General features: G+C 49.5%; 1 protein-coding gene across 1 annotated transcript in view; it reads left to right on the top strand.

Moving 5' to 3' along the window:
* The window catches only part of TMEM132C (transmembrane protein 132C), a gene marked incomplete at its 3' end in the record, with an annotated part of 269,362 nt that overhangs the window by 175,675 nt on the left and 69,619 nt on the right, over nucleotides 1-24,068 (top strand). Inside the window, exon 3 of the mRNA XM_081286496.1 lies at nucleotides 289-429. Coding sequence (XP_081142622.1) covers nucleotides 289-429 — 141 coding nt within the window. The remainder of the gene's footprint in view (nucleotides 1-288; nucleotides 430-24,068) is intronic.

Consider the following 24,068-nt stretch of genomic DNA (forward strand, 5'->3'; position numbering starts at 1 on the left):
CTCCCCTCCCCCTCCCCCACCTGGCCCAGGACAGGAGTTACCTGACTCCCAGGTCTGCAGCAGGTCTCCCCCTCCCCTCCCCTCTCCCACCTGGCTTCCTGGTATGCAGTGACAGGTCTCCTTACTTCCCCCTCCATCCCCCTCCCCTGCCCCCACAGCCACCATCTTACACACCGAGACTGTGAAAATATGGGCAAGCGGAAAAGGAGCCACACAGCAGCTTCGGGGAGCCGGGCACCTTTGGGAAGGCCAGTCTAATGCTGAAGCTCTCACCGTCTCTATCCGCAGGGCCAAAGTGAAGAAGGGCGTGAACATCCTGAGCGCATGGACCAGCGAGCCCCGGCAGTGGGACGTGAAGCAGGAGGTGGGGAATGGCGGGAAGCACACCACCGCCACCGTGGCCTGCCAGCGCCTGGGCCCGCGCAACAGGTAAGCGCCCTGTACTGTCCCAGCCCAGCCTCAGGGAGGCTCAGGCCTGGCCTCCACCCATGGGCGGAGCTGTGACCCTAGGCAGCAGTGGGCAGCCCTGGCCGTCCTGCACTGGGGTGCCTGAGCCATCCCACCTCCCCAGGCTCTCGCGGCCTGGGCTGGGTAGCCCCAGAGACCAGAGGGCCTGTCCCAATGCTGTGGTTCCTGAACAAAGGGTCAGGTTGTTTTCTAATTATAAAAGTTTCAAACGCTCTTCTCATGATATGGGGAGGTACCAATGCCCTACTGCCCGGGGTTTAACTCAATATAACCTCCACAAGAGAACAAACATGGTGGATTATTTATTTTACAAATTTAGAATATGTGTGTGTATGTATGTGTATGTATATAATATTTTTTAAAAATATTTTTAGTTGTAGATGGATATAATACTTTATTTTGTTTATTTAGTTTTATGTGGTGCTGGGATCCAGCCCAGGGCCTCACACATGCTAGGTGAGCGCTCTACCACTGAGCCACAGCTCCAGCCCTATATACAGATTTTATTTTTATATAAGATGCTTTTACTTGCACTTCTTTTAGAAAATTTTTCTCTTGACTTTATTTCTTAAAAACAATGTTAATGGCTCCCTAATATCCCCTCACATATATTTAACATACTGTGAATAGGGAAGCTGTGCTGCTTAGCATTTAGGTTGTGTTCCAGGTTATGCTCATAGATAATGCAGAGCAGTGAAGCATAAGTTGTCCATTTCTGTTGGAAAAATCTGGGACGAAGGAGGCCTTTCATCATGAGTATTGTGTTTCATTCTATGGCAGTAATAGGGGGATTTTTTTTTCCTGATTGCCTCGGATCTACCTAAAGAGGTTGCCTTCTACTAATATCAAATCTCTGTAGGGTTAGTGATTACCTCCCATTTAAAAAGGCTGCTAGCATTCAGTCTGGTTTCACATATCACATTTAAATAAAATATCAAATTGATGTTTTTTGTTTTCTAAATGGATTAAAACTGATGCATTCTGTATGTTACTTTCGTTGAGATGGCTTAGTGATGAGAGAATAATAATTTGAAAACTTAGATAACATAGCATTCCCTTATTTTAAAAAAATCTCTAAAGTTTAGCATCCCTGCTGTTTCCACTGAAACTTTCAAATTGTAATATAGCTCCATAAAACGTGAACAAAAGCTGACTCAGTTTCCCTTCAGTAATTAAAATTCACAAGTTCACATCATCTGTGTTCAGAATGCTAGTGTCTTCCAGGGTCTGTGTTTCTTCTGTTACTTTTGAATAACTGTTCTTCATTGTACCTATTAATGGGGTTCTGTGTGATATTTCAACATACGTGTAGAATACACAGTTGGCTTCTTTTTAATTTTTTTTTAGTTGTAGGTGAACACAATACCTGTATCTTATTTATTTTATTTTTATGTGGTGCTGAGGATGGAACCCAATGCCTCCCACCTGCAAGTCAGGTGCTCTACCACTGAGCTACAAGGGCAGCCCTAACAACAGTTGGCTTTTTAATATCAGAAGCAATGTGCTGAATTTTTAGGACTCTTGATACTTAGAGAGTGAACTTTCCAGGAACAATTAGTATTAAGGGGATGAATCTTCCATTACTAGACACCTTTTGTTAGGTGAACTTGACAGAACCCCCCAACGCACACACCCCACTTCCCTCACTTTTCCATCTCTGCTCTCTCAGCCATATAACCCTCCCACAGGCCTTCCTTCTACATGAGGCCACAGGAAACATCTGGGGTCCTGGGCAACTCGTGGCTTCAACACCAACCATCCCCACCAGGGCCTCTGAGAAGTTCCAGTACATTTGGGGGTGAGGGCAGTGCTGGGGTCAGCTGTTTGAATCGGTGACATTGTGAAAACATGGCCAGATGAAATGTGCGCCTGGGTCCCTTGGTATAAGCAGGATGTCAGACCTCCTGAATCTGATTTTGCACATGAAGTGTGATTAACCCACAAGATTAGCACTGATGATGCAATAAAGGTGAAGGTGTTCGTTAACAGTGAGTGTGAACATGAGAAGCAGAATGAGGGTCCTCGAGCAGGAGGTAAGTTCTGAAGAGCCCCCGATAGCCCTGTCCTGGGGCTCCAAGTGCCAGTGTGCTCGCCAAGAGTGGACGTGTGCACGATTTCCCTGGGTCCTGGTGCTTCCAAATGCTCCACAGAGCAACATGGGCCAGGCCTGCACTGCCCACCTTTCAAGTCCAGACTGGCTTGCTTCAAGGGCTGGAGTAGGGATGGCCACTGGAGACAGGGAGGCCTGGAGGTGCCTGTGCGCTCAGCTGCCCTCAAGTGCCAGCCTAGAAGGCAACCTTACCTTCTCAGGAGTGTCATCGAGGAAGAATTGGTGTCCTCAATTCAAACTGATGTGCCCTTTTTCTTTAACTGACATCATTGACTGAGGCCAGGCTCCTTCCTGATGTCGGTGACCATCCTTATATGCACCAAAACCGTTGCTCCCGTCTTTATGAAGACAAGAGGGATGTATGCAAAGGAGAATTCCTGAGGCCACAAGACCAGCTTGGAGGGTGGGCACCACCAGGGAAGCCTCAGCAGCAGCAGGTAACTGGCCTGAAATCTCACTACATCACGTCTGCTTGGACCACCTCTCCCATAAAGAGGTTCTTCAAAATCAACTTTAAATGACTTTGGTTTTAAAAATTCGCTTCCATTTATAGGAATCATGTCCTGAAAATGGTGCTTTGAAGCTGCTATTGTTTTTTCTAACTTGCAAGTACACAGCCAGGAGCCCTATGCCACAGGACTGAGATACCCTCTCTGTCCCCGGGTCTGCGGAAGACATCACTCCCCAAGCAGGTCAGCAGGAGGAAGAAGCTTCAGCACACGGGGGCGTGGCTTCACTTGCTGGCCCCTGTCTTTGAAATGGCCTGTGTCTCTGTCCTCATGTCCTGGTGCTGAAACCAATCCCCACAAATGCAGTGTCTTAAATAGATCCTCACGCGGTGCTGGAGGTCTGAAGTCCAATCGGGTGTCAGTGGGGCTACATTTCCTGGGGGGGCCAGTGGGACGTGTCTCTTGTTTTCTAAGCCACTTAATTTTGATGGTGGCTGCTTTCTCACCCTCGGCCAACCTCAACCACTCACGGTGCTTCTCAGGCAGCGTCTCTGGCCCTCCGCTCCACCCCAGGTCTCATCTGGCTCTCCTGCCTCCTACCTCCACTTGCTAGTGTCCTGTGATGACATCAGGCTGAATGGTCCAGGACCTTCCCCAACTTCTGAAACCCTCAGTCTAAGGTCCCTCTGCCTTGGAAGGTTGCTTGGTCACAGGTTCTAGGATCAGATGTGAACTAATGTGCCTGTGAGGTCTTCTTAGAGTGTGGCACCTGCAGCATCCGCTGGGTCCTGAGTCTCTGTAGTGCTGGGCGGGCTCTGGGCTCCAGGCTCAGGTCTGCTGCTGCCCCTTCTGGTTTCCAGGCAGTGGATGGCACTCCAACCCAGGGCACTTCTGCATAGCAGAGGAGGAAGGCAGATCCTGCACATGTGCCAAGCTGCCTCGGGCACTGGGCTCCTGCCCGGCTGGTCCAGCAGGAGCAGAGCTGCAGTCAGGGAATGTGGAATGGACTCTAGCTTCAAGGATGAGGTTGGCTTCATCAGCTACCTGAGATCCTGTTGGCACGAAGCTCCCATTTTGTTATCTGTGGCTGGCAGCAGTCCTGTTGGTGGGACAGCCAGGACTTGGGTAGTGGAGAGCTTTCTTCCTGCCTCTGGCCCTCGGGATGCCCCTCATGAGTTTTGCAGTTAGGTGGGTTGCCCACTGAAGCCACAAAGCCACAGGGGCATTTTCAGATCACAGTCACATCCCCATGTGCATACAACAGGGTCCCGGGGTCATGGGAACAACCTTGGAGAGCAGTGCTGGTAAGCCCAGGGAGGGTAGCCAGGCTGGGCAGTTTGGGATCATCAGCCCCCAGGCAGGATGGCCAGAAAGGTGGCTCTGTAGACTTGCCGAGGCCCTGACACCCATTTCCAAACCTACACTATACACTTAACCAAAAATAGCGTGGAGATACATGAGCACAGCTTCAAATCATGCCCTGGCCTCAACCCACAGCATGTCCCCTCAGGGCCCTTGGCCCAGATCCTTCACACAGCAGATGCTAGGAGAAGATTTGGGAGCTGGGCTCTGAACCAGAGGACAGCCAGTGGCTAAAGGCGTTTGCTCTTGGTGCTTCAGGGCTCAGGGAGTAGCTCTAATCCACAAGTTTCCAACAAGAGCAGTGAATGGGTACAGGGCTGCACTGGAGGTGTGTGGGAATTCTTCCTATAGCAGTTCCCTCCTACAGCTTCCTTCTAATACCTGAGCACTTGTCAACTGGATGTCCCTGCACTGAGCTTCATGAGTCTGTGGGTTCATGACCACAGCAAAACCAGAATCTGAGTGACATCATTTTAGATACAATGTTTCCAGTTAGTCTCTGTGCAGGTACCCCCTTATCATCTGTGTGTTTTCTTTGGTTTGTGAAAATGTTTTAGTAGAAGGTGGCAGATCTGTCAGCTAGTGCCACCATAATGCTACATTAAAAAAGAAAAAGACTACCTGGCATCTTAGAATCTAAAGCTTTTACAGCTGCAAGCGTCCCTCCTGCTCCAGGAGCCGTGGATGGAGCCCAGTTGCTGCTGAGGGTCACACAGGCTGGCAGGGCTGCACCTACTCTGGTGACACTATTCCCAGGGCAGCTGGCTACCTCCTGACCACAGCACATCCAGTAACTGCCACAGGCCAAAGTCAGCGGGGTGGGGATGTGCCCTCCACAGGCAGTGGGAGTGGGGACTTGCTGCTCCGTGAGAGATGTCTGTCATACCTTAGCAACTCTACAGGCTGCTGGGCTCGGGAGAGTCCCCTTGCTCTGAGGAAACCTGTGGTTCCCCTTTCTCTTGTTTGCTCACTGAACAAGTGTCTGTCGAGTGCCCAGAGCCGGCAGTCACCATGCTAACAAGCTCAGGCCAGGGGAATTCAAGGAGAAACTTGAAGCCTGTCCCAGTGTGCCTGGGCACCACATGGTGACCAGCGTAGCCCTGGGAGAGCCTGTGAGGATGGAATGAACTCAGCTAACCCAAGGAGCGCTGTTTCCTGATGCCACCTTCCAATGTTGTGTGTGCTCTGGGGCCATTAGGGCCCTTTGGCCCACTCTTGCAGGTTGCAGAAGGAGCCAAGTGTCTTGGTCTTCCTGGGGCTGCTCTGCCAGTGGGGACTGGGTGTGGAGTACAAAAGCCCAGCTGGGTCCCCCACTGCAGGCAGCTCCCAATCGTCATGGGCACGCAGAGCCCCCTCAGGACCTGGCTGCAGAGGAGGACTTCAGAATCTGAGCTGTTCTGTGCGAGTTATTTCCCTCTCTCCTTCCTTACCAGCTTCTCCTGGGGGTGGGGAGGTCTTCCACAATCAAACACCCTCCTCTTGGAGTGGGCTTCTGTTGGACCCAACCTGAGAGGCTCAGAGACACGCAGGGCCTCTGCTTCCTCCCTGTTCAAGTGGCCTCAGGTGGGTGATGAAGAGAGCCAGCTTATTAGGAAACTAACAATTTCCGATAGCCTGGACCCTCCCAAAGGCCTGTGGGCTTCTGGTCCCAAAGCCACCTGTCCCTGAGCCTCAAATCCAGGGGGCCAGCTGACACTTTGTCCACACATACCCTGAATTATGTCGCATGTACTTTCCAGTCCCCTGTATCAGCGCTTCAGTAATGGAGTACCTCGGCCCTCAGGCAAAATCAATCGGCAGCCTCTGAGCATTCTCAGGATTTGCAGGGGCGCAGCCAGCAGAGCCAGGGACTGTCCAGAGCTCCCCTCAGCTGGAGTGACTGATTCATGTGTAACCCCTCCTGCCACAGGGAGAGCGAGTGGTGGCCAGCGGGCGGCCTGTGTGAACGTGGGAACACATTTTTCGTCCTTTCTGTGCCTGTTCCTGAGGGAGCATCTTCCCTGTGCCCTTTCATCTCCCCCGCCCTTTCCAAGTCTTTGTTAAAACCTAAGTGTCAGGGCCAGTCTGGGCAGCTGGGGCTCAATTAGGGGAGACTTTCCTGAGGCCCGTGAGGCTGTGGCAGAGGAAGTCTGACTGATCCCCTTGATTCAGTGCTCTAGTAAGCGTCTGCCCCAAGCATTCCCCAGGCCTTCCTGCAAGTTCATTCTTTCAGGGAAAACACCCTAAAAGAGGTGTTTATTTAAACTGCCAGCATCTTCTGAAGTTAACAGGCAATCTCTTGTTGCCTGAGGCTAGGGCTGAGTGGGGGGCTGGTGTGGGTCCCTGGGAGCCTGCTGCGCTAGGTTCTCAGTACCGAACACCTTGACTTAAAGTAGTCGGCTTCTTGCATTCTAAAAGCTTTCCTTTAGGCTTTATTATTAAAAGGTCACTGTTAAAATCTCTTCCTGAAGCGAGCTTGACCTCTTAAAAGTAGAAACTTAAAGAACCATGGTATACTACCTATTTCGTGGAACTCGACCGCCTGCAGAATAGGACTCCGTGTATTTGCTAGAGTCTGGCGTTCTGCAAATGCTTTGTGGTGGTCACTTCAGTTCATCTTCCTGACAGCCGGGTGAACTCAGCATCACTCAGCGTCCAGAAAAGGAAAGGGGAAGTGCCCAACTGGTATATATGCAAATGATTAAAAATGCTTTATTTTTTAAAATAGCTTTCCTGTCAACAGCAGGAAATACAGCCTTGGGCCCACAGGCCCAGGACTGGCTTTAGAACAGCTAGGAGACTTCCTTCTTAACTCACCTTAAAGCTTATGGAAGAATCTGAAAGGGACCAACTTTTGCCTGTGTGACTCAATCTTTCACAGGCCACTCATCCCCCTTTGGAAAACAGTTCCCAGAGTGTTCAAAGGGTGACCAACAGCTTCCAGAACCTTCTCTTGTGGGAGCACAGGCCCTGTGTTGCCAGTTCTCTGGATTTTTCTAGAGCAGCTGAAAAACCTCCCGATTTGTAAACATGTGTTCAGATTTTTAAAATCACTGTGCAGATCAGACTAAAAGATAATTGCTCTGGAAATGTCTCATCAGCAAGTAAATCCTGGGCAAAGTGGCCAGTTTCAGCCAAAATAAAGCCCGTTTTCTTGAGGAGGTTGATTGTGTCTTCCTTGCATGGCATCTGCAGCAAGAGCCACCCTGGAACTGGACTCTGCGGCTTTGGGAGGGATTTATAAACAGGACCGGCCGCCCCAAAGACCAGTGCCCTCATTTCACCACAGATTCCTCCTCAACAGACCAAATCACAAGCACCTTTGTTTCTAGCAGATGTTGTGGGCACGCTTCTGAGCTCTGGCCCCTGCCCTGTCTTCCCACAGCTTTAATGGAGAGCCAGCCCTACCCAGGATCCCGCCTGTCCCCCTTGGGGTGGCTGTGAACCAGCTGGCATTCTCTAGGGGTCCTGGGGGGAGGCCTGCTGGGGTCCATGGGCTCCCATAGGGTGCCAGACAATGCCCGCCCCATTCTCCCTCCTGGAATAAACCCTCAGTCCTCTTAATTCAAGAGCATCAAGCTTCGGGGACTCTGCTGCCCAGGAGAAGTCTAAATCAGGCAGGTAATAAAACGAGAAGGGCTTTGCAGAAAGCGAAAATCATTGAAAATGGTAAATAAAGTGCCCATTAGTATTCATTTAAGCAGTCCCAGCTGCACACCGCACAACTCGACTCCACTGTTTGTTTTGAAGAATTCTGGAACATGAGCAGGCTCATAGCTGCTTGGTGTAAGCTCTTCCAGCAGAGCTTAGGGGAGTGACAAGCTAAAATAATCTGCTTTCCCCTGAAAGAAATCATCTAGACCTAGTCCTCTCCGTAAGACATATTTGAAGATAGCAAATAACTACAAATTAAAATCTCCCCATCAGTAGCATACGATCACATTTTTGCATTCTTAAACCCCCAAATTCATAGCAAGCTCATCTAAACATCTGAAGCAGGTCAGTTGTGGATACCTGAACCATGTGGTTCTCTGTGAGATTTTTCTCTTCCTCCCACTTTAAGCACGTGCCAGGCTTTGGGGTCCTGGGCTCTGTGGCAAAGGTCAAAGCCAAGATGGTGAGGTTGTTGGTGTTTCCTGTCACTTCTAGAAGCTGATGTCTCCAGTGGAACTTGCTGGAGGCACCTGAGGGCACAGGAGGGACAGTAGAGGGCTCCCATGAAAGAGCCTGAGAAAAGCTTCTCCTGAGACTCACAGCCAGGCAGCATCTCAGCCCTGTGTCTGATGTCGGAAAAGGTCCCAGGGTGGTCTCCATTGCTTGGTGCTGGGCAAGCCACTTGGTCCACATCCCGTCAAGACAGCCTATGGTGAAGGGAATTGACTTCCTCAAGGAAATCAGGATGCTCTACAGAGAAGGAAGAGATGCCATCTCCAGGGAGGTAAGAGATGCCCACTCAGGTGGGCTCACAGCTGGATGCTTTGCACATAAGCATCAGGCTTCCTCGGTGCTGTGAGGTGAATATCTGCAAAATCCCTTTTCATGAGGCCACTTCCTGCCCTGGTTGCATTTTTCTAAAAATAGTTCCAATGGACATACTCTCAATGGCTCTGCCCACATGCCCCTCTGGAATCTCTAAGGTATGGCATCTCTACCTCCTCCCATTGAACCCTGATAGGCCTTGGTGACTGGCTGAAAATAGTGTCTGGCAGCAATGACACCATGCAATGCCCAAAGCTGTGTCATAAAAGAGCTCTGAGCCAACATCTAGGCAGACTTGTTCCCCTGAGGCCGCCATGATGTGAGGAAGCTCAACTATGGAAAGTCCCCAAGGAGGACCTCTTGCCTTACAAAGAGAGGACGATGTCCAGCCATACCCTCTGCTCCAGCCTCTGTTCCATCCAGAGTCATGATCAGACAGTGACTGCAAGGGACACCCAAGACAAAGCAACCCAGCCAAGCCTTTTCAGAACTCTTGACTCACAGAAACCAAGAGAGTCAATAAAGTGATTGTTTCTGTTTTACACCGCCAAGTTTGGAGGGGATCTGTGGAACACTGGTAACACAGAGGGTTAAACAACTTGCCAAACTCACAGGGCCACAGAGGGCCAGAATCGATCTTGTAGCCCTGTTCTCCTGATCCTCAGTGCTCCCACAACAAGGAAGAGTTGTGGAGGGTCTTGTGTCCTCCGCTTCACACCCTTCTCAGTTCCCAGAATCATTTCTGGAAGTTTTCTCCTATGCTCTGTAGACCCAAGCCTCATTTAAGGTTTTACACAGGCAGAATAAGAGTTTCTGTTTTCTTCATGCCCTTGACAGTCTGGCATGCAGTCCCCAGTCAAGACTGAATATGTACAAAGTAAACATCTCTCAGCATCTGCCCTGCAATGACTTTGCTACGCCCAGTGAAGCAGCCTCTCTTGCTCTTGCCAGACCCATAATTAACTTTAAGAGAAGGCTGAGGCACCTATGTTCTGGTCTCTGACAGGAGCAGGTGCATTTTGGACCAGTGACCTTGCCTTAGAGACCCTGGCTTGCTAACTGGCTTCCAGCTGAGACCCTCCCCAATATGGTGCCTCCATTGTTGGTGCCCAGAAAGCAAGCTGTGTACCAGTTAAAGGCTGTGGGGAGAACTTTCTAATACCCTCAAAGACCCTCTGTGCTTCAGGGGACCTGTTCTGAATTCTCCTGGCCACCACTCAGCCACCACAAGATCCTGACTTTGCTCACTTTGTGTAAATCCTTTCAATTCCAGGGGCTTATTGAGATGGTGGGCTCTTATCATACTAATCTTCGTGATGAGCTGGGAAACAGCAGGAGAAAGAAGCCGCTTCCTCTCTTAAAACTTAAGAAGCATTTTTGCTGACATGATACCTGTGTTCTCAGGCATTCCATAAAGCAATATGGTGCCCCAAATAGCAGTGTGGCTGTTTGAGCCAGTTGGCACCTGGGTTCGAGTCTCAGCTCTGCGACTCGGGCACTGTGAGGTCTGGTTTGTTTTGTTGGTTTTGTTCTTTTGTCTGTTTCAAATCATTCTGTCTCTTTGAGTCTTACATGAACTAAATAATGTAATGCTACATGATAATCGAGTCCTTGTTGGGGAACGCCTATCGGGATTGAGTCAGTGTTTGTGAAGTGCCCACAACGGCTCAGCAGTGTTTTTCATGGAGCACCCTCTCCTTAGGTTGGTCCTTCCTAACGTTTCTTACAGGGTTCCAGAATTCCTTCCATTATCATGTGACCATGGCACCTTTTGTCACAGGTGGCATCTATCAACCAGTGAGACCTCTGCCCTGCTGTGATCCATCCCCACACCCCACAGGAGGCTCTGTTATGCCCACCAGCCACTTCCTACCCTGCTGTTCCTGGGCTTGGAGCTCTTCCTGCTGCAGTTCCAGTCTCTGGGTGGCCCTGGCCTTGGCTCCCACCCTCAGGACAGCCTGAAGGTCAGGGAGAGGAGTGCTCAACCAGAGAAAAGTCAGGAACTGGTTCACCCTGCAAGGTGGATACCTGTTGCTTTGACTATTAAAGCCCACACTGGAGGTCCCACAGAGACCTGCTGCAATTTGTTACTTAACTAAGGAAGGTTTTCGTCCTTCCCTTTTATCATTTTCTAATCTTGATTTATGTAGGCTAATAGATAATCCATTCTTAAGGCTCCAACTTCAACATGGACACAGACCTATGTGCAAATGTCTATCCCTGACCCGTAGCCACTCTGCTCCTCCCCAGAGACCCAGTGTTTGCAGTCAATCACGGACCTTTCCAAATATGCTCAGTGTCTGTGCAAACACACACTCTCTCCCCTCTTGCCTGAAAACAGCATTGCTTCCTTTCTGCTTCACCTAATAATATATCTCACAGTTTTTCCACATCACTACATAAGGTTCTTTTCTTAATTTTTAGATTATCTATCTATCTATCTATGCACACATATCATACAACCCCCTGTTGACTGGCATTTAGGCTTTTGCCTGGAAGGGCTGCTTTCACTAATGTTGTCCAAATGCGTCCTCTTTGGACCATCGTGACCAGCTGGGGCAGAGGGCATGTCACAGATACCGCGTGCTCCTCTGTAGGGTCTAGGACATGCATACAGCCATGCTTGCTGCATGTTACTACCAACCACTTGATCCTGCGGGGCTCATTTTTATTTGCTCTCGAATGGCTTGGTCACCAAGTAGCCTGAGATTATAACTCACCACGAGAGCTAAAGCCATGGTTTTCTAGGATTTTTAGGAAGTCCTGGGGAGCGCCAGCAGGGTACCTGTGACTCTGGGACCCGCTGAGTTCCTGGAATACCCGTCTGGGATCTGCAGCTCTTTGTGAGCGTGGCCCCATGTGCAGTCTCTGAGTCGGTTCTTCTCTAGATCCTCACCGCACCTCTGTCTGTTCCCTTCCATCCCCCAACTCCATCGTTTCTTCTCAAGATGGCCAGAGTGTTCTCCCTCCACCACAAATCAGATCGTGAGGGTCCTGTTGGCCCTGTCCTGGTGTGGCTCCCCATCCCACCCAGCTCTTGGCCATGGCCCTGCCCACTTCCCTGACTTGCCCTCACACGTTACCAGTCCCTCCTCTGCACACAGGCTTTCTGTGGGGCCTATCCCTCCGGAGTCAGGTGTGCCCCTGCCCCAGGGCCTTTGCTTGTTTCCTCAGGCCAGGCTCTGCCTGACTGGATCATTCTAAGTTTAAGCCTAAACTTGTCATATTTCAGAAAGAACCCATGTCACCACCCACACTGTCTTCTGCTTCTTTTTCCTTCAAGAACTCAGAAAAGTGATGAGATTACCTTGTTTACTTGTTTACCATCTTTATCACTCCAAATGTGGGCCTCATGTGGGGATGTGCCCTACCTAGAGGATGTGCCCATCTTTTCTGCCTCTGAGTTTCTAGTGCTCTGATCAGTTTCTGGCTCGGGGAAGGGGCTGGAAACTCTTGCTAGCTGAATGAACACGGGATTCATCTTGGCAACAACAGTTGCCGTGAGGTGTCTTGTCTGCAGTCTGCAGATGAAGATGAAGGACAGGAAGGTCCTTGTGTTGCCAGAGTGAGGAACATTTGCTGAGTGACTAAGGACTCAGTGGCGCTGTCCTGACACATGGAGTTAGAGCATGCTGTCCTCTTGCACAGATGAGGGAGAGCCCCAGAGAGCCTAAGTGTGGGGATGGGCATCCTGGAGCCTAGGATGGGGGGTTGTGGAAGGGGTAGGGAATGGGAACCTCTCCACTCCTGTGGCCCCTGCTGCGTACCCAGCTCCCACAGTGCCACCCCCTCAGTAGTGTGATGAAGGAATGAGGGAGACATGCACCACTCTGTAAGGAGAAGTACCAAGCCATCTTCCTGCCTGTCGGACGAGGCTTTGCAGGCAAAAGGGACATTTTCCTAAGATGTCCTTCCAGTTGGCAAGAAACTCACTGCCCCTCCAAGCTGGAGAGCTGTAGGCCACAGGGAAATAGACACTCACTGCATCTTCACCTCTAGTGCGGGGTGCCACCCAGGATGCAGAGGTCCTAAGGGGGCAGACTCTCTCCCGACAGGCTCAGGAATTCCAGTCCCTGCACTGCCCTCTGAGCACTGTTCTACCCTCATGGTGAGACACCTCCCATGACATAAGCCAGACTGGAAGGTCTCAGAGGGAGGCCTGGATCTGTGTGTGTGTGTTCATTGACCAAATGCATATGGAGTGCCTGCCAAGCACTGGGAATAGCAAAGCTTATAACGGCATTCATGAACCCCAACCTCATGGAATTCACTGACCTTTAGAAAAGATGGAAAATGATCAAATTAGGGTACCAAGAAATACTCAGCTGCTACTCTGCTAAGAGCATGAGGAAGAGCACCTAGGGTGGATTTAAAAATCCCGTCATAAAGGAGTCTGTTATTTAGGATGTGGGTCAACCACTGGCAAAAGAAGCCTTGTCTAAAGTGGTGTAACCAAGGAAAATGTCTTCTGCCACAGAGGATCCAGGGTGTCTTGGTGCTGGGCTTCAATGCCATCAGAAGCCCAGGCTTCTTCTCTCCTGGGCTCAGGATGGTAGAGGAGGCTGCCCCACAACTTGACCCACATGGTCCTTTGAAGTAGGTGTCTGAGAATCTAGAGTCTTGGTGGTCCATTAAGGCCAGACTGGCAGGAGGACTTCCAGTCAGGAAAGGGAAGACTCAGCTCTCAAGAGGTTTCAAACACATGAGCAAGAACCAGAGAACATAGGAGACCAGGCCAGCAGGGGATGGATGTGAGTGCCTAGGACAGTCCCTGCCCTGGCCAGGAGCCTCCATGTGACCCTGTTGTAAAGACAAGAGCACTGGCTCGGCCTTGGAGTCCACTTCTTGCAGAATAGCTCTTTCCCAGCGTTATGCCATGTGCTTTCTGAGACCGTTTGCATTTGAAGTGACCTAGTCCCAGTCCCTGCAGTCTTGGAAAAGTTACTCTTCAGACCTCAGGCTTCTTTACAAAGCACGGATGCCATAGGAACGCTGTGGTGTTGGAAAGTCATGTAACACTGTGCGACCCTTGGAACTGTGCTTGATACCCAGCAAAAGCTCAGTACATTCTACCTCAGTCTTAGTCTGCCTGGGCTGCTAAATGGCCACACCATAAGCCGAGGGGTTGAAACCACAGACAACTCATTTCCCATGGTCCTGGAAGCTGGAGGCCCAAGGTCAGGGCTCCTGCAGTCTCTGCAGACCTGTTGTCGGCTTAAGGCTGCTGCTTGCTTTGCAGAGGGCCATTTTCTCCTTGGGTCCTCCTAAGGCAGGAGGACCTCTAGTCTCTCTCTCTCTCTCCCTCATGAATCCCATCATGGGGCTCTATGCTCATGACCCCATCTGAACCTGATTACCTCCCAAAGCCCCACTCCTGACAAATGGCCCTGGGGGATTGAGTTCCAACCCAAGAATTGGGGGGTCACAGATAAGCTGTCCACAATGTATCTGTGAACAGTGGTGTTTCTCAAAGTCTTGCTGGGCAGGAAGTCAGGAGGGGGCCCTGGCTCCCCAGAGGAGCCAGGTGGCCCCGCCACCCCTGAGGCTAGCGTAAAAATTCAGGCAAAATCGCTGTTCTTTCAAAGTGGCTTCAAAGCCAGTCCTCTGCCCCGCAGTGCCCTGGGCCACCCCAGCAGCGCCCTGGGCCACCCCAGACCCTGGCTGCCCTATCTGCTGCTCCTCTGCAGAAGCTGATTCAGCCACTCACTGATGAGCTCTGTGTCTTTCAACCACCCTGAGATACAGATCCTTTGAGTCTCTCCCTCTGGACAGCCACGTAAGGACAACAGGTGACTGAGAAGTGGTACCTGTGCTGGAAATCAGCTGTCACTTGTTTGTCCTGTAGCTCAGGGAAGCTGCTGGACTTCTCTAAGCCTCTGTGTCTTCATCTCTGTGAAGATGGCAGAGTCCCCGCTGATCCGTTTGCTCTCAAGGGCAAATGGTGTCAGACGCTCGGCCTGTGAGCATCAGGAAAGCCAGGGCTTTGTGTTTGTGGCAGCAGCTTGTCACAGGCCAGGAGATGCCCCATGTGTGACCTTGCTCTTGTCAGCGTGGGCTACACGGCTGATGTGCTCTCAAGTGGCCCTGGAGGAGGTCTGCTTCCCTGAGAGTGTCCATGGCTTGTGATATGAGGTCACCGAGGCCCAGCCCACATGTGGCTCAAGGCTGTCCATGGCCTTCCCGGCTTGAATGTTTGCAAAGCCCACTGGAAAAGGGGAAGGGTCTGTAGCCAACAACCCTGAGAAGCCCAGGCTGCGAATCTTACAGGCCATGAGGCGCAGAGTCCCCTCTACAGCATGGAGCCTGGAGGCAGATCCTTCCCATCTTGAGCCTTCAAGGAAGACCCCGGCCCTTCCTGACACCCTTGGTCTCAGCTTGGGACAGATCCTGAAGCCCAGGACACTGCCCAGCCTCCCCAGGCTTCCTGACCCACAGAGCCTCGAGATGAGGGTGCAGTGTCAAGACACAAGTTCAGGGGGTAATTTGTCACACAGCAATAGAGGACATGTGGTATTCTTAGACGCTCTAGGGCTGTTGTATAAACTCTTGGTTATGGGAAACTACAAATAGGAGCAAGTAAATGTAGGACATAAAAACTCCTCATGTTTTCATAAAGCTTTACAGTTTTCTAAAGGATTTCGATGGTAGTCACATCATCTGCTCTTCCAACCTTGGAGATCCTGGAGGGACAATGGGGACCTCCATTACAGGTGGGGAAACTGAGACTGAAGGGCAATAGAAGGGACTCACTCGAATCCAACTAGCAGGATAGAGGCCACAGTGGTATTGCTCTCCAAATCCTGGGCTCTCTCCAAGAAACCTACCCTCCATCGGTGCCTTCCCCTTTGTAAACCGGATGTATCTTCTGCCATAATTCGAACCCAAGATCCTTATGTTGAATAGCTAAACTCAACCCTCATTGTTACACAAAATTACATATAAGAGATGGTGAGGGGAAAGGGGGGAAAAGAAACAAGGGAGAGAATTGAATAACAGCAGATGGGGTAGAGAGGGAAGATGGGAGGGAAGGGGAGGGGGGGATAGTAGGGGATAGGAAAGGTAGCAGAATACAACAGTCACTAATATGGCATTATGTAAAAATGTGGATATGTAACCGATGTGATTCTGCAACTTGTATTTGGGGTAAAAATGGGAGTTCATGACCCACTTGAATCAAATGTATGAAAGATGATATGTCATGAGCTATGTAATGTTTTGAACAACCAATTAAAAAAACCTAAAAAAAAAAAAAGAATAGCTAAACCCTTTAACAAAGTCAACGCCTACTGGTGATTTTTCAGTCTCTAACATTCTAGGACATCACATTAAAGAGGCCACTGGAGAAGACGCCATAAATGTGAACCTGCCTCTACCATATAGAAAAATAATTCACATTTCGTGTGCGTATTTCTGATAGCCTGTATTGTTTGGAGGACATTTTCCTAAGGACCGATTGACTTTTTAATCCTGAAAGCACCCTTTCTTTACGCACTTTCTTTAAGTGCATTCAGTGGGTTGGTTCCACCATTGCCTAGGAGCAGGAAACCTTCTTTTCAGCCCTGTGTGGGTTGCAGCCACACCTTGGCAGGGAGAGCCAGGCTTTTGCGACTGATTTGCTTTTCCCGACCTGAAATGTGCCAAACTGACGTAAAAGCCTCTGAAATCACTTCTGAGGATGAGCTGAAGGGGAGGCCATTCTCAGGTGAGACAGATCTCTGCGGGCACACCTCCTGTCACAGGGACCCTGGGGGAGTCTGCAGCCCTGATCCCAGCCCACTGCGCATCCTGCGGTTAGTACTGCGTTGGCTTCAGCGCTACCACAGGGGAATCAGCCTGGCAGGCTGCAGACTCCAGCACTGTGAGCTGCTAACTGAACTTCGGCGAGTTTCTAACAGCGAGCACTTTGTACTGAGCTGAGGTAGCTAATGGGTGCTTTAAGCACCAGCCCTGATGGGGACTGGGGACAGAACACCAGCTGGATGCTGACCTTTCAAGGGCAAATACAGTTCATTGACCTTTCGGAAACGTCCACACCCATCCAACCCCACGTCCTCCAGGGCGCTCAGTCAGCTACTCCTGAAGTTCCCGTCCACCACCCAGCACTGTCCATTGCCTCCTCTGGGAGGGCCCTGTGTAGACTTGTCTTCATCCAAAGGTGTTTTCAGTGCAGGAGGAAGAGCCCCCCGGGTGGACTGCGGGGAGCCACAGGGCTGGAGTGCCAGGGGTGAGCCTTCCACCTGGGGTTCCGTGGCGCCAACCGTAGCACAGGGTCCACCCCCATCAGGCATCTTGGTTCTCATGGACCACAGGGTGCTGGGTGAGGCCCCAGGGCCCACTGGCATGAGTAGGATGCTGGGGACATTGAAGGGTCCAGTGAGAGAGGACAGCGGGGCATCATGAGTGTATCAGAGGATGAACATCTCCCAGGGCAAGAGCCTCCATTCTTCAGTCTCTTCTCTGCAGCAAAGTCAGGTCCGAGTCTGTTCGTTACTCTGTCTCCTAAAGACATAGACAAGAAGGACAGGGGTAGTGACGCACACCTGTCATCCCCCTGAGCCTCTGGAGGCTGAGAAGGAAAAATCACAAGTTTGAGGTCCTAAGTAACTTAGCAAGACCCTGTCTCAAAATAAAAAATAAAAAATATAGGGTTGGGGATGTGACTCAGTGGTTAAGTGCTCTGGGTTCACTCCCCAGCACCAAATAAATAATAAATAAAAAGATGAAAAAGCACTAGCAAGCTCTTTTTATTCTGGGAACTAGAAATTGAAGCCAGGGGTGCTCAACTACAAAGCCACATCCCAGCACTTCTTTAAGAATGTTTTTGAGACAGGTCTTCACTAATTTGCTTAGGGCCTCACTAAGTTGCTGAGGCTGGCCTTGAACTTGCAATCCTCCTGCCTCAACCTCCTGAGTCACTGGGATTAGAGTGTGCCACCGTGCTGGGCCACCAATGAGCCTGTAGATGGAGAAAGAGTGAGCATTTCCACCTACTGCTGCAAAAGGATCTGTCTATAGTACACATAAAAAAAGTGTAGGACAGAGATTTTGTACCAAGGAGTGAAGAGTAGAGGGCGGGTGGCTGGAGGGGGAAATAAAAAGAAAGCACAATTTACATCCTCCATTTATGCCATCAGCTTTTTATTAAGCAGGTGACATGAAGACAGAGCTGGCGCTAGGTGCTGCTTGAGGAGGGAGCAGTAAAGCCGACAGGCAATTTGGTAAATCAAGACAGTCAGCAAACATCTGCAGAGGACGATAATGTTCCAGGGGCTTCATTGTTTCTGTGAAAACTTAGTTATACTGGGCTGAGATTAATTTTTCATTGTCTCCAGTTGAACGGGGATTGCTTACACAGCTGCTGCAAATAGAACCTTGATTGCATTCCATCTTTTGCCAAAATCATAAAAGACAGGATAAAAAAAAAAAAAAGAAGTTAAATAAAATCAAAAACCAACTTCAGATGCACTGGAGCCTGGGTGCCCCCCGAGCCCTGGGACGTCTGCCTTCTGCATTGCATTTTCTTTGATCAATTTCAAGGTCCTTTTATTACGGTGTTGTTAACAAGAGACGGGAAGCGAGAGATGAAAAATAAACTCTGACCATATTAGGAAAAAAAATAGGAAGAAGCATATAATACTCCAAGTGGGGACAGCTGGGGTTGTTTCGTATCCTAAAGCTCCGTAGCACCACAAAGGGGTGGAAAGGTAAAAAAGCAAGCAGGAAAGACTGAGAATCTACCCCATGCACTGTGGTCACACTGAAGAGAGACGCTCAGCACCTTCTGACATGCACGGGCACGCGGCCAGGTGGGGTGTGCTTTCTGCTGTCAATTTGCTTCCCAAATTGTCGCGTCTACCCGCCGGCAGGAAAGACGACAACAGCAGGATTCTTCTTTAACACACTTTATTGGAAGCTTCCATGAGGTATAGATGAGAGAAAAAAGGGCCCCGGGCCCGAAAAAACCACCCCTTATATACTTCAGCTGCAGCCCTGCTCGTACACCATTGGACAAAGAGTGCATAGCAACACAGCAGCAGCCAATAGAATGATAGACCCAGCACTTGCACATAATGCAAGAGACACCCAGCTCCAGCTTGTGCAAAGCAACAAGCACTTCTTGAAAACAGTTTGTTCCAGGAGCTGGACAATTGATACATTGTATTCTAGGGAGTGGCTGAAAACAAAGAACTGGGTCTCAGCCCAAGAATTAGGCTCACGCCCACACAAGGCAGCACAGCAAAATGGCTCTCTACAGTTCCCCCCTTTTGTTTTCTAAAAACAATACAGGCAAGAGTAGAGGTGAATTGCCATTACTCATACTAAGCCTTCAACCAGGAACCTTATCAGACCCAAGCAGGTCAGGACGTTCCCGCATGACCGGTATTGGCTGAATATGAAAACAGACACCACAGATCTTACAAGGCCTTGTGAGCTGGCCTCCTTGACGTGCATAAACTTCAGGGCTGGATCCAAGCCCTGGGGGCCGGGGGGAATCCACTGCCAGCAGTGTTTTCCTTTTGTTTGTTGCACGTCAAAGGGAATCAAGTAGCCCCTGTCTTAGGTCGTTCACTGCCCTTACATTGCTTACCCGTCTTTGGGGAGGCCCCATTCCCCTGTCTTAGGTTGCAGTGCAAGCGTGAAAGTTGCCCGTCTCTGGGTACTACAAGATCAGCTCGTTGTTGCCAAGGCGTTTAATGGTATCTACTCAGCCAGTCATTATTAGGTCTCTGAGGCTGAACTGTGGCTATAAAAATACAACGACAAACAAGTTGGCAACACCCTAAAAGAAAGGCACGGGTCCTAAAGCGATAGAAAAGCACTAGTGTGGAAACCCATCTGCGTGCAATGGCAGTAAAGCCGGCAGAGTGCAAGGGCTTTCCAACACTAAGAAAATAGCAAGAAGAGACATGTCGTTCCCAGTGCAATGTCCGTAAACTTGGGGTGCAACGACCATGTCAAAGATTCACTGTTTAATTTGCGCAAGCCAAACTTGAGGTGAGTTGCCATTTTCTAAAGCTGCAAGAGCTTGTGTGAGCATAGCCTTATCATGAGCACTGCGGGCCTTAAGGCGACAGAGAAACCACAAGCAGAGAACCATACCGAAGCAACACATTGCACCAAAAATGCCTACCCCCACCCACTCTTTAAAAAAGGAAAAAGCTGAAGATATCCAATCGGTGAATTGACCCAAAGTTATGGGATCGACGTGGGTACTATTCAAGACAGCTATCTGGGTTAGTTGAGACTGGATCAGGTCTTCCGCTGCCATGGACCAATTTCCAGCCAAGTATTCGCCGATGATACGGGAGGCATTCCTGGAATCATTAAATCATGAACCGGCATCGGCATTGGCCAAGCCCGTGCCACTGCCCACCACTGCATTGGTGTCGTCTGCGTCATCGGCATCAGCACCAGAGCCAGGGCACTCAGCAGAATGAAGATCCTCATCGCGGGATTGCCGTGGTAATTCTTGTTGCTGAGTAGCTGGCGCCAAGACTCTTCTTGTCAGGCGTTCCGGGACCCACAACGGTTCCGTGCGATCCTGGGGAAAAACACATACGGATCCTCGTGCCCATGTCAGCACGGGGTCAGGGCCGTTCCATTGGCCCGTAAGAACATCTTTCCACTTAACATAGCCAATCACAGAGGGCTGAGGGGACACATGCCTATCGGCCGCAGAGCGACCATGAATATCCAAATTCAAAAAATTAATGGTAAAGAGAGCTAAGGACAGGCGTTCTTTAGGAGTATGTTCAGCTCCTATTCCCCCCTTTTGTTTTTGTAAAGTTTCTTTTAAGGTGCGATGAGCACGTTCAACAATGCCTTGTCCTTGAGGATTGTAAGGCAAACCATGAGTAAGTTGTACTCCCATAGCAGAACAAAAGGATGTAAATTGTCTGCCAGTATAAGCAGGTCCATTATCAGTCTTAAGGGACGTGGGCGCACCCCACGCCGCCCAGGCTTCCAGGCAATGGGTAATGACATTACGTGCCTTTTCTCCTGATAAAGCAGAAGCATGAATAATTCCAGAGCACGTATCAACAGAAACATGGACATACTTGAGGTTACCAAAGTCAGGTATGTGTGTCACATCCATTTGCCATACAACCAATGGCTTCAATCCCCGTGGGTTTACTCCATAAGTAGGGGGATGAAGAAATGTGACACAATGGGGACAGTGTAATACTATCTGCCGAGCATCCGCTCTTGAAATGGAAAAACGCCTGCGCAGCGTTAAAGCATTAACATGGAAATTTCGGTGAAACAATTTAGCCCCCTCTAAGGAGGAAGCCAAACAGATCAACTGACTTCTAGTGGCTAAGTCTGCACAGGCATTACCCTGCGATAACGGGCCAGGAAGAGAGGTATGGGCCCGGATATGTACTGGATAAAAAGGAGCAGTGCGGCTACAGATAAGCTGTTGAAGCTGATTAAAATAAGCAGATACATTACGTGCATCATTAATAGCTCCCACAACCTCCAAGATTTTTAGTGCTTGCACCACATAGATGGAGTCCGAAATGAGATTAAAGGGAAAAGGACACTGTTTAAAAACCTCAATAACAATTTGCAGTTCTACCCATTGTGGATTTCCAGGAGCAAATTGATGCTGAACAGGGGGAGAATCATTAATTACATAAGCTCCCATTCCAGACTTGGAACCATCAGTAAAAATGTTAACAGCCCCCGGAATTGGAGTGGATGAAGTTACCTTAGGGAAAATGATAGGATGTTCTTTAACAAAATGGAGCAACGGGTGAGAAGGGTAATGATTATCAATATTCCCTTGAAACGAGCAACATAGAATAGCCCAGTTATCTAGAGTAACACACAAATCATTAAGTTGAGCTTTAGTATAGGGTATAATTAGAGAAGAGGGTGATTGTCCGAAAAATTGAATGCTTTGCTGAATCCCTTTAAGTGCTAATGCTGCAACAGCATCAGGATCTTCCAAAGGGGTATCACTCCGCCCTCTAATACGCCCTGCTCAGAAGCAAAGTCGAGATCTTTGCCTAACTTATCCCAACTAGGTATAGTAAGACTGCCCGAATATGCAAACCACGGTGCAGCAACATCTACCTTCTGTAAAAATCTCTGTAAAGTGCTATGCTTCACTTTCATGCCCTTGGAGCGTAACAGACCATCTAGGGCCGAGAAAAGCGGACTTGAAGGTGCGGCACCCCTGACACAACAACAAGAAAAACACAGAAAACAAAAGACACAGACGACAAAAAGAACACAGAAAACAAAAGTGAAAGCACACATTGCAGCTGCAATAAAATATGAGGCCTACGGGGTCCCGCTCTCGGGGACGAGGGGTCCGCTCACGGACGAGGGGTCCACTCAGGGACGAGGGGTCCACTCACGGGACGAGGGGTCCACTCCGGGACGAGGGGTCCACTCACGGACGATCGGTGCACCACTCCTGTCGACTGAAAGTTCTGATTTTCCCGGGTTTCGGCACCACTTGTCGCGTCTACCCGCCGGCAGGAAAGACGACAACAGCAGGATTCTTCTTTAACACACTTTATTGGAAGCTTCCATGAGGTATAGATGAGAGAAAAAAGGGCCCCGGGCCCGAAAAAACCACCCCTTATATACTTCAGCTGCAGCCCTGCTCGTACACCATTGGACAAAGAGTGCATAGCAACACAGCAGCAGCCAATAGAATGATAGACCCAGCACTTGCACATAATGCAAGAGACACCCAGCTCCAGCTTGTGCAAAGCAACAAGCACTTCTTGAAAACAGTTTGTTCCAGGAGCTGGACAATTGATACATTGTATTCTAGGGAGTGGCTGAAAACAAAGAACTGGGTCTCAGCCCAAGAATTAGGCTCACGCCCACACAAGGCAGCACAGCAAAATGGCTCTCTACACCAAATAATTAACAACACTTGGGCACGTTCACAGCCTTCACAAATCTCGTTTTGATGTGCATGTCAGAGAAAACTGCTCCGATGAATGGTGCTTGGGTAGACTGAACTCCAGAATTTGATTTTCTCTTCTTTTTAATAGGCATTCCCTGCCCTAATGGGAAGTCTTGCTGATGCCGTGTGTGGAAACCAGATTCCTGTGGCCTAGCTAAATGGGCTCTCCTTTGCTCTGACATGAAGTTCAGACACCAGTGTTAGGACTGGAGTTGGTTTGGTGGTTCCACAAAGCCATAGGGGACACAGGTTCCTTTTCTCTTCCTGCTGCACCATGTTTGGTGTGCGGTGCCCTCTCTCATGCTCATGGGACGGTGGCTGAACATGCAGTCACTGTGTTTGTGGGAGGAGCAGGGCTTACGGCAATAGGCAAAGGCTGGGTCTGTCTGTCTCCTTGGGAGAGGACAACAGTGTTCCTGGAAGCACAGCCAGTGGATGTCTGCTTATATCTCATTGCTGGATGGGACCCCATCATCACCCCAGCCAGCAAGGAGACCTGGGGAGGTAAACATTGTCACCTGCGCACAACACTGCTCTGAACAATTCAGAGTTCGATAAGCAAGAAAGGAGGCCAGTGTTGGATAAGCAGCCGGCTGTCCCAGGGCTCAGGAGGGCACCCTTTCCTCAGTCTTTGGATTCAGCTGCATGGGGTTGAGATGGCTGCAGCTGTAGCTTGGAGATGAGACCATGAAAGGCCAATGCCCTGTAAGGCCGAGCAGAAACTTGGGGCTGTCTGATGGTATTGTGGAGTCTCTGAATCAACCAACTCTGGGCTTCCCTATCTTCTAGCCTTCTTATTTGGTTAAAAAAAATACCTACATATAAAAGTACTTATATATGTATGTATTTCCCTGCCAATCCAGTCTGAGGTTGGGATCTGGAATGTTCAGTAAAAAATACTGTAATTGAGTTACTATGTACTGTAACAAGTTTCTATATCTCTCTGCCAAGTCTTTACACAAGAAAGTGTTTTTTAAATGAATTTTTTATTGTGGTAAAATATATATAATACAAAATTGACCATTTGAACCACATTTAAGTGTGCACTTCAGCTGCATGGAGCACTAGCATATTGTAAAATCACCACTGTCCATCTCCACAACTCTTTGTCCCTAACTGAATCTCTGTCCCTGTTAAATACCAGTGTCACAGCCCTTCTACTTTTGTCTATGGGTGTGACTCCTCTAGGGACCTTCTGTATGAGGAATCACAGGAATTTGTCTTTTAAAAGAGAGTGTGTTGATGAAGACTTGTGTGGTTATGAAGACAGAAAAGCCTAACTGAAATCTGT

The sequence above is a fragment of the Spermophilus citellus genome (assembly GCF_964194105.1).
Source record: "Spermophilus citellus genome assembly, chromosome: 3".
NCBI classification, from domain to species: domain Eukaryota; kingdom Metazoa; phylum Chordata; class Mammalia; order Rodentia; family Sciuridae; genus Spermophilus; species Spermophilus citellus.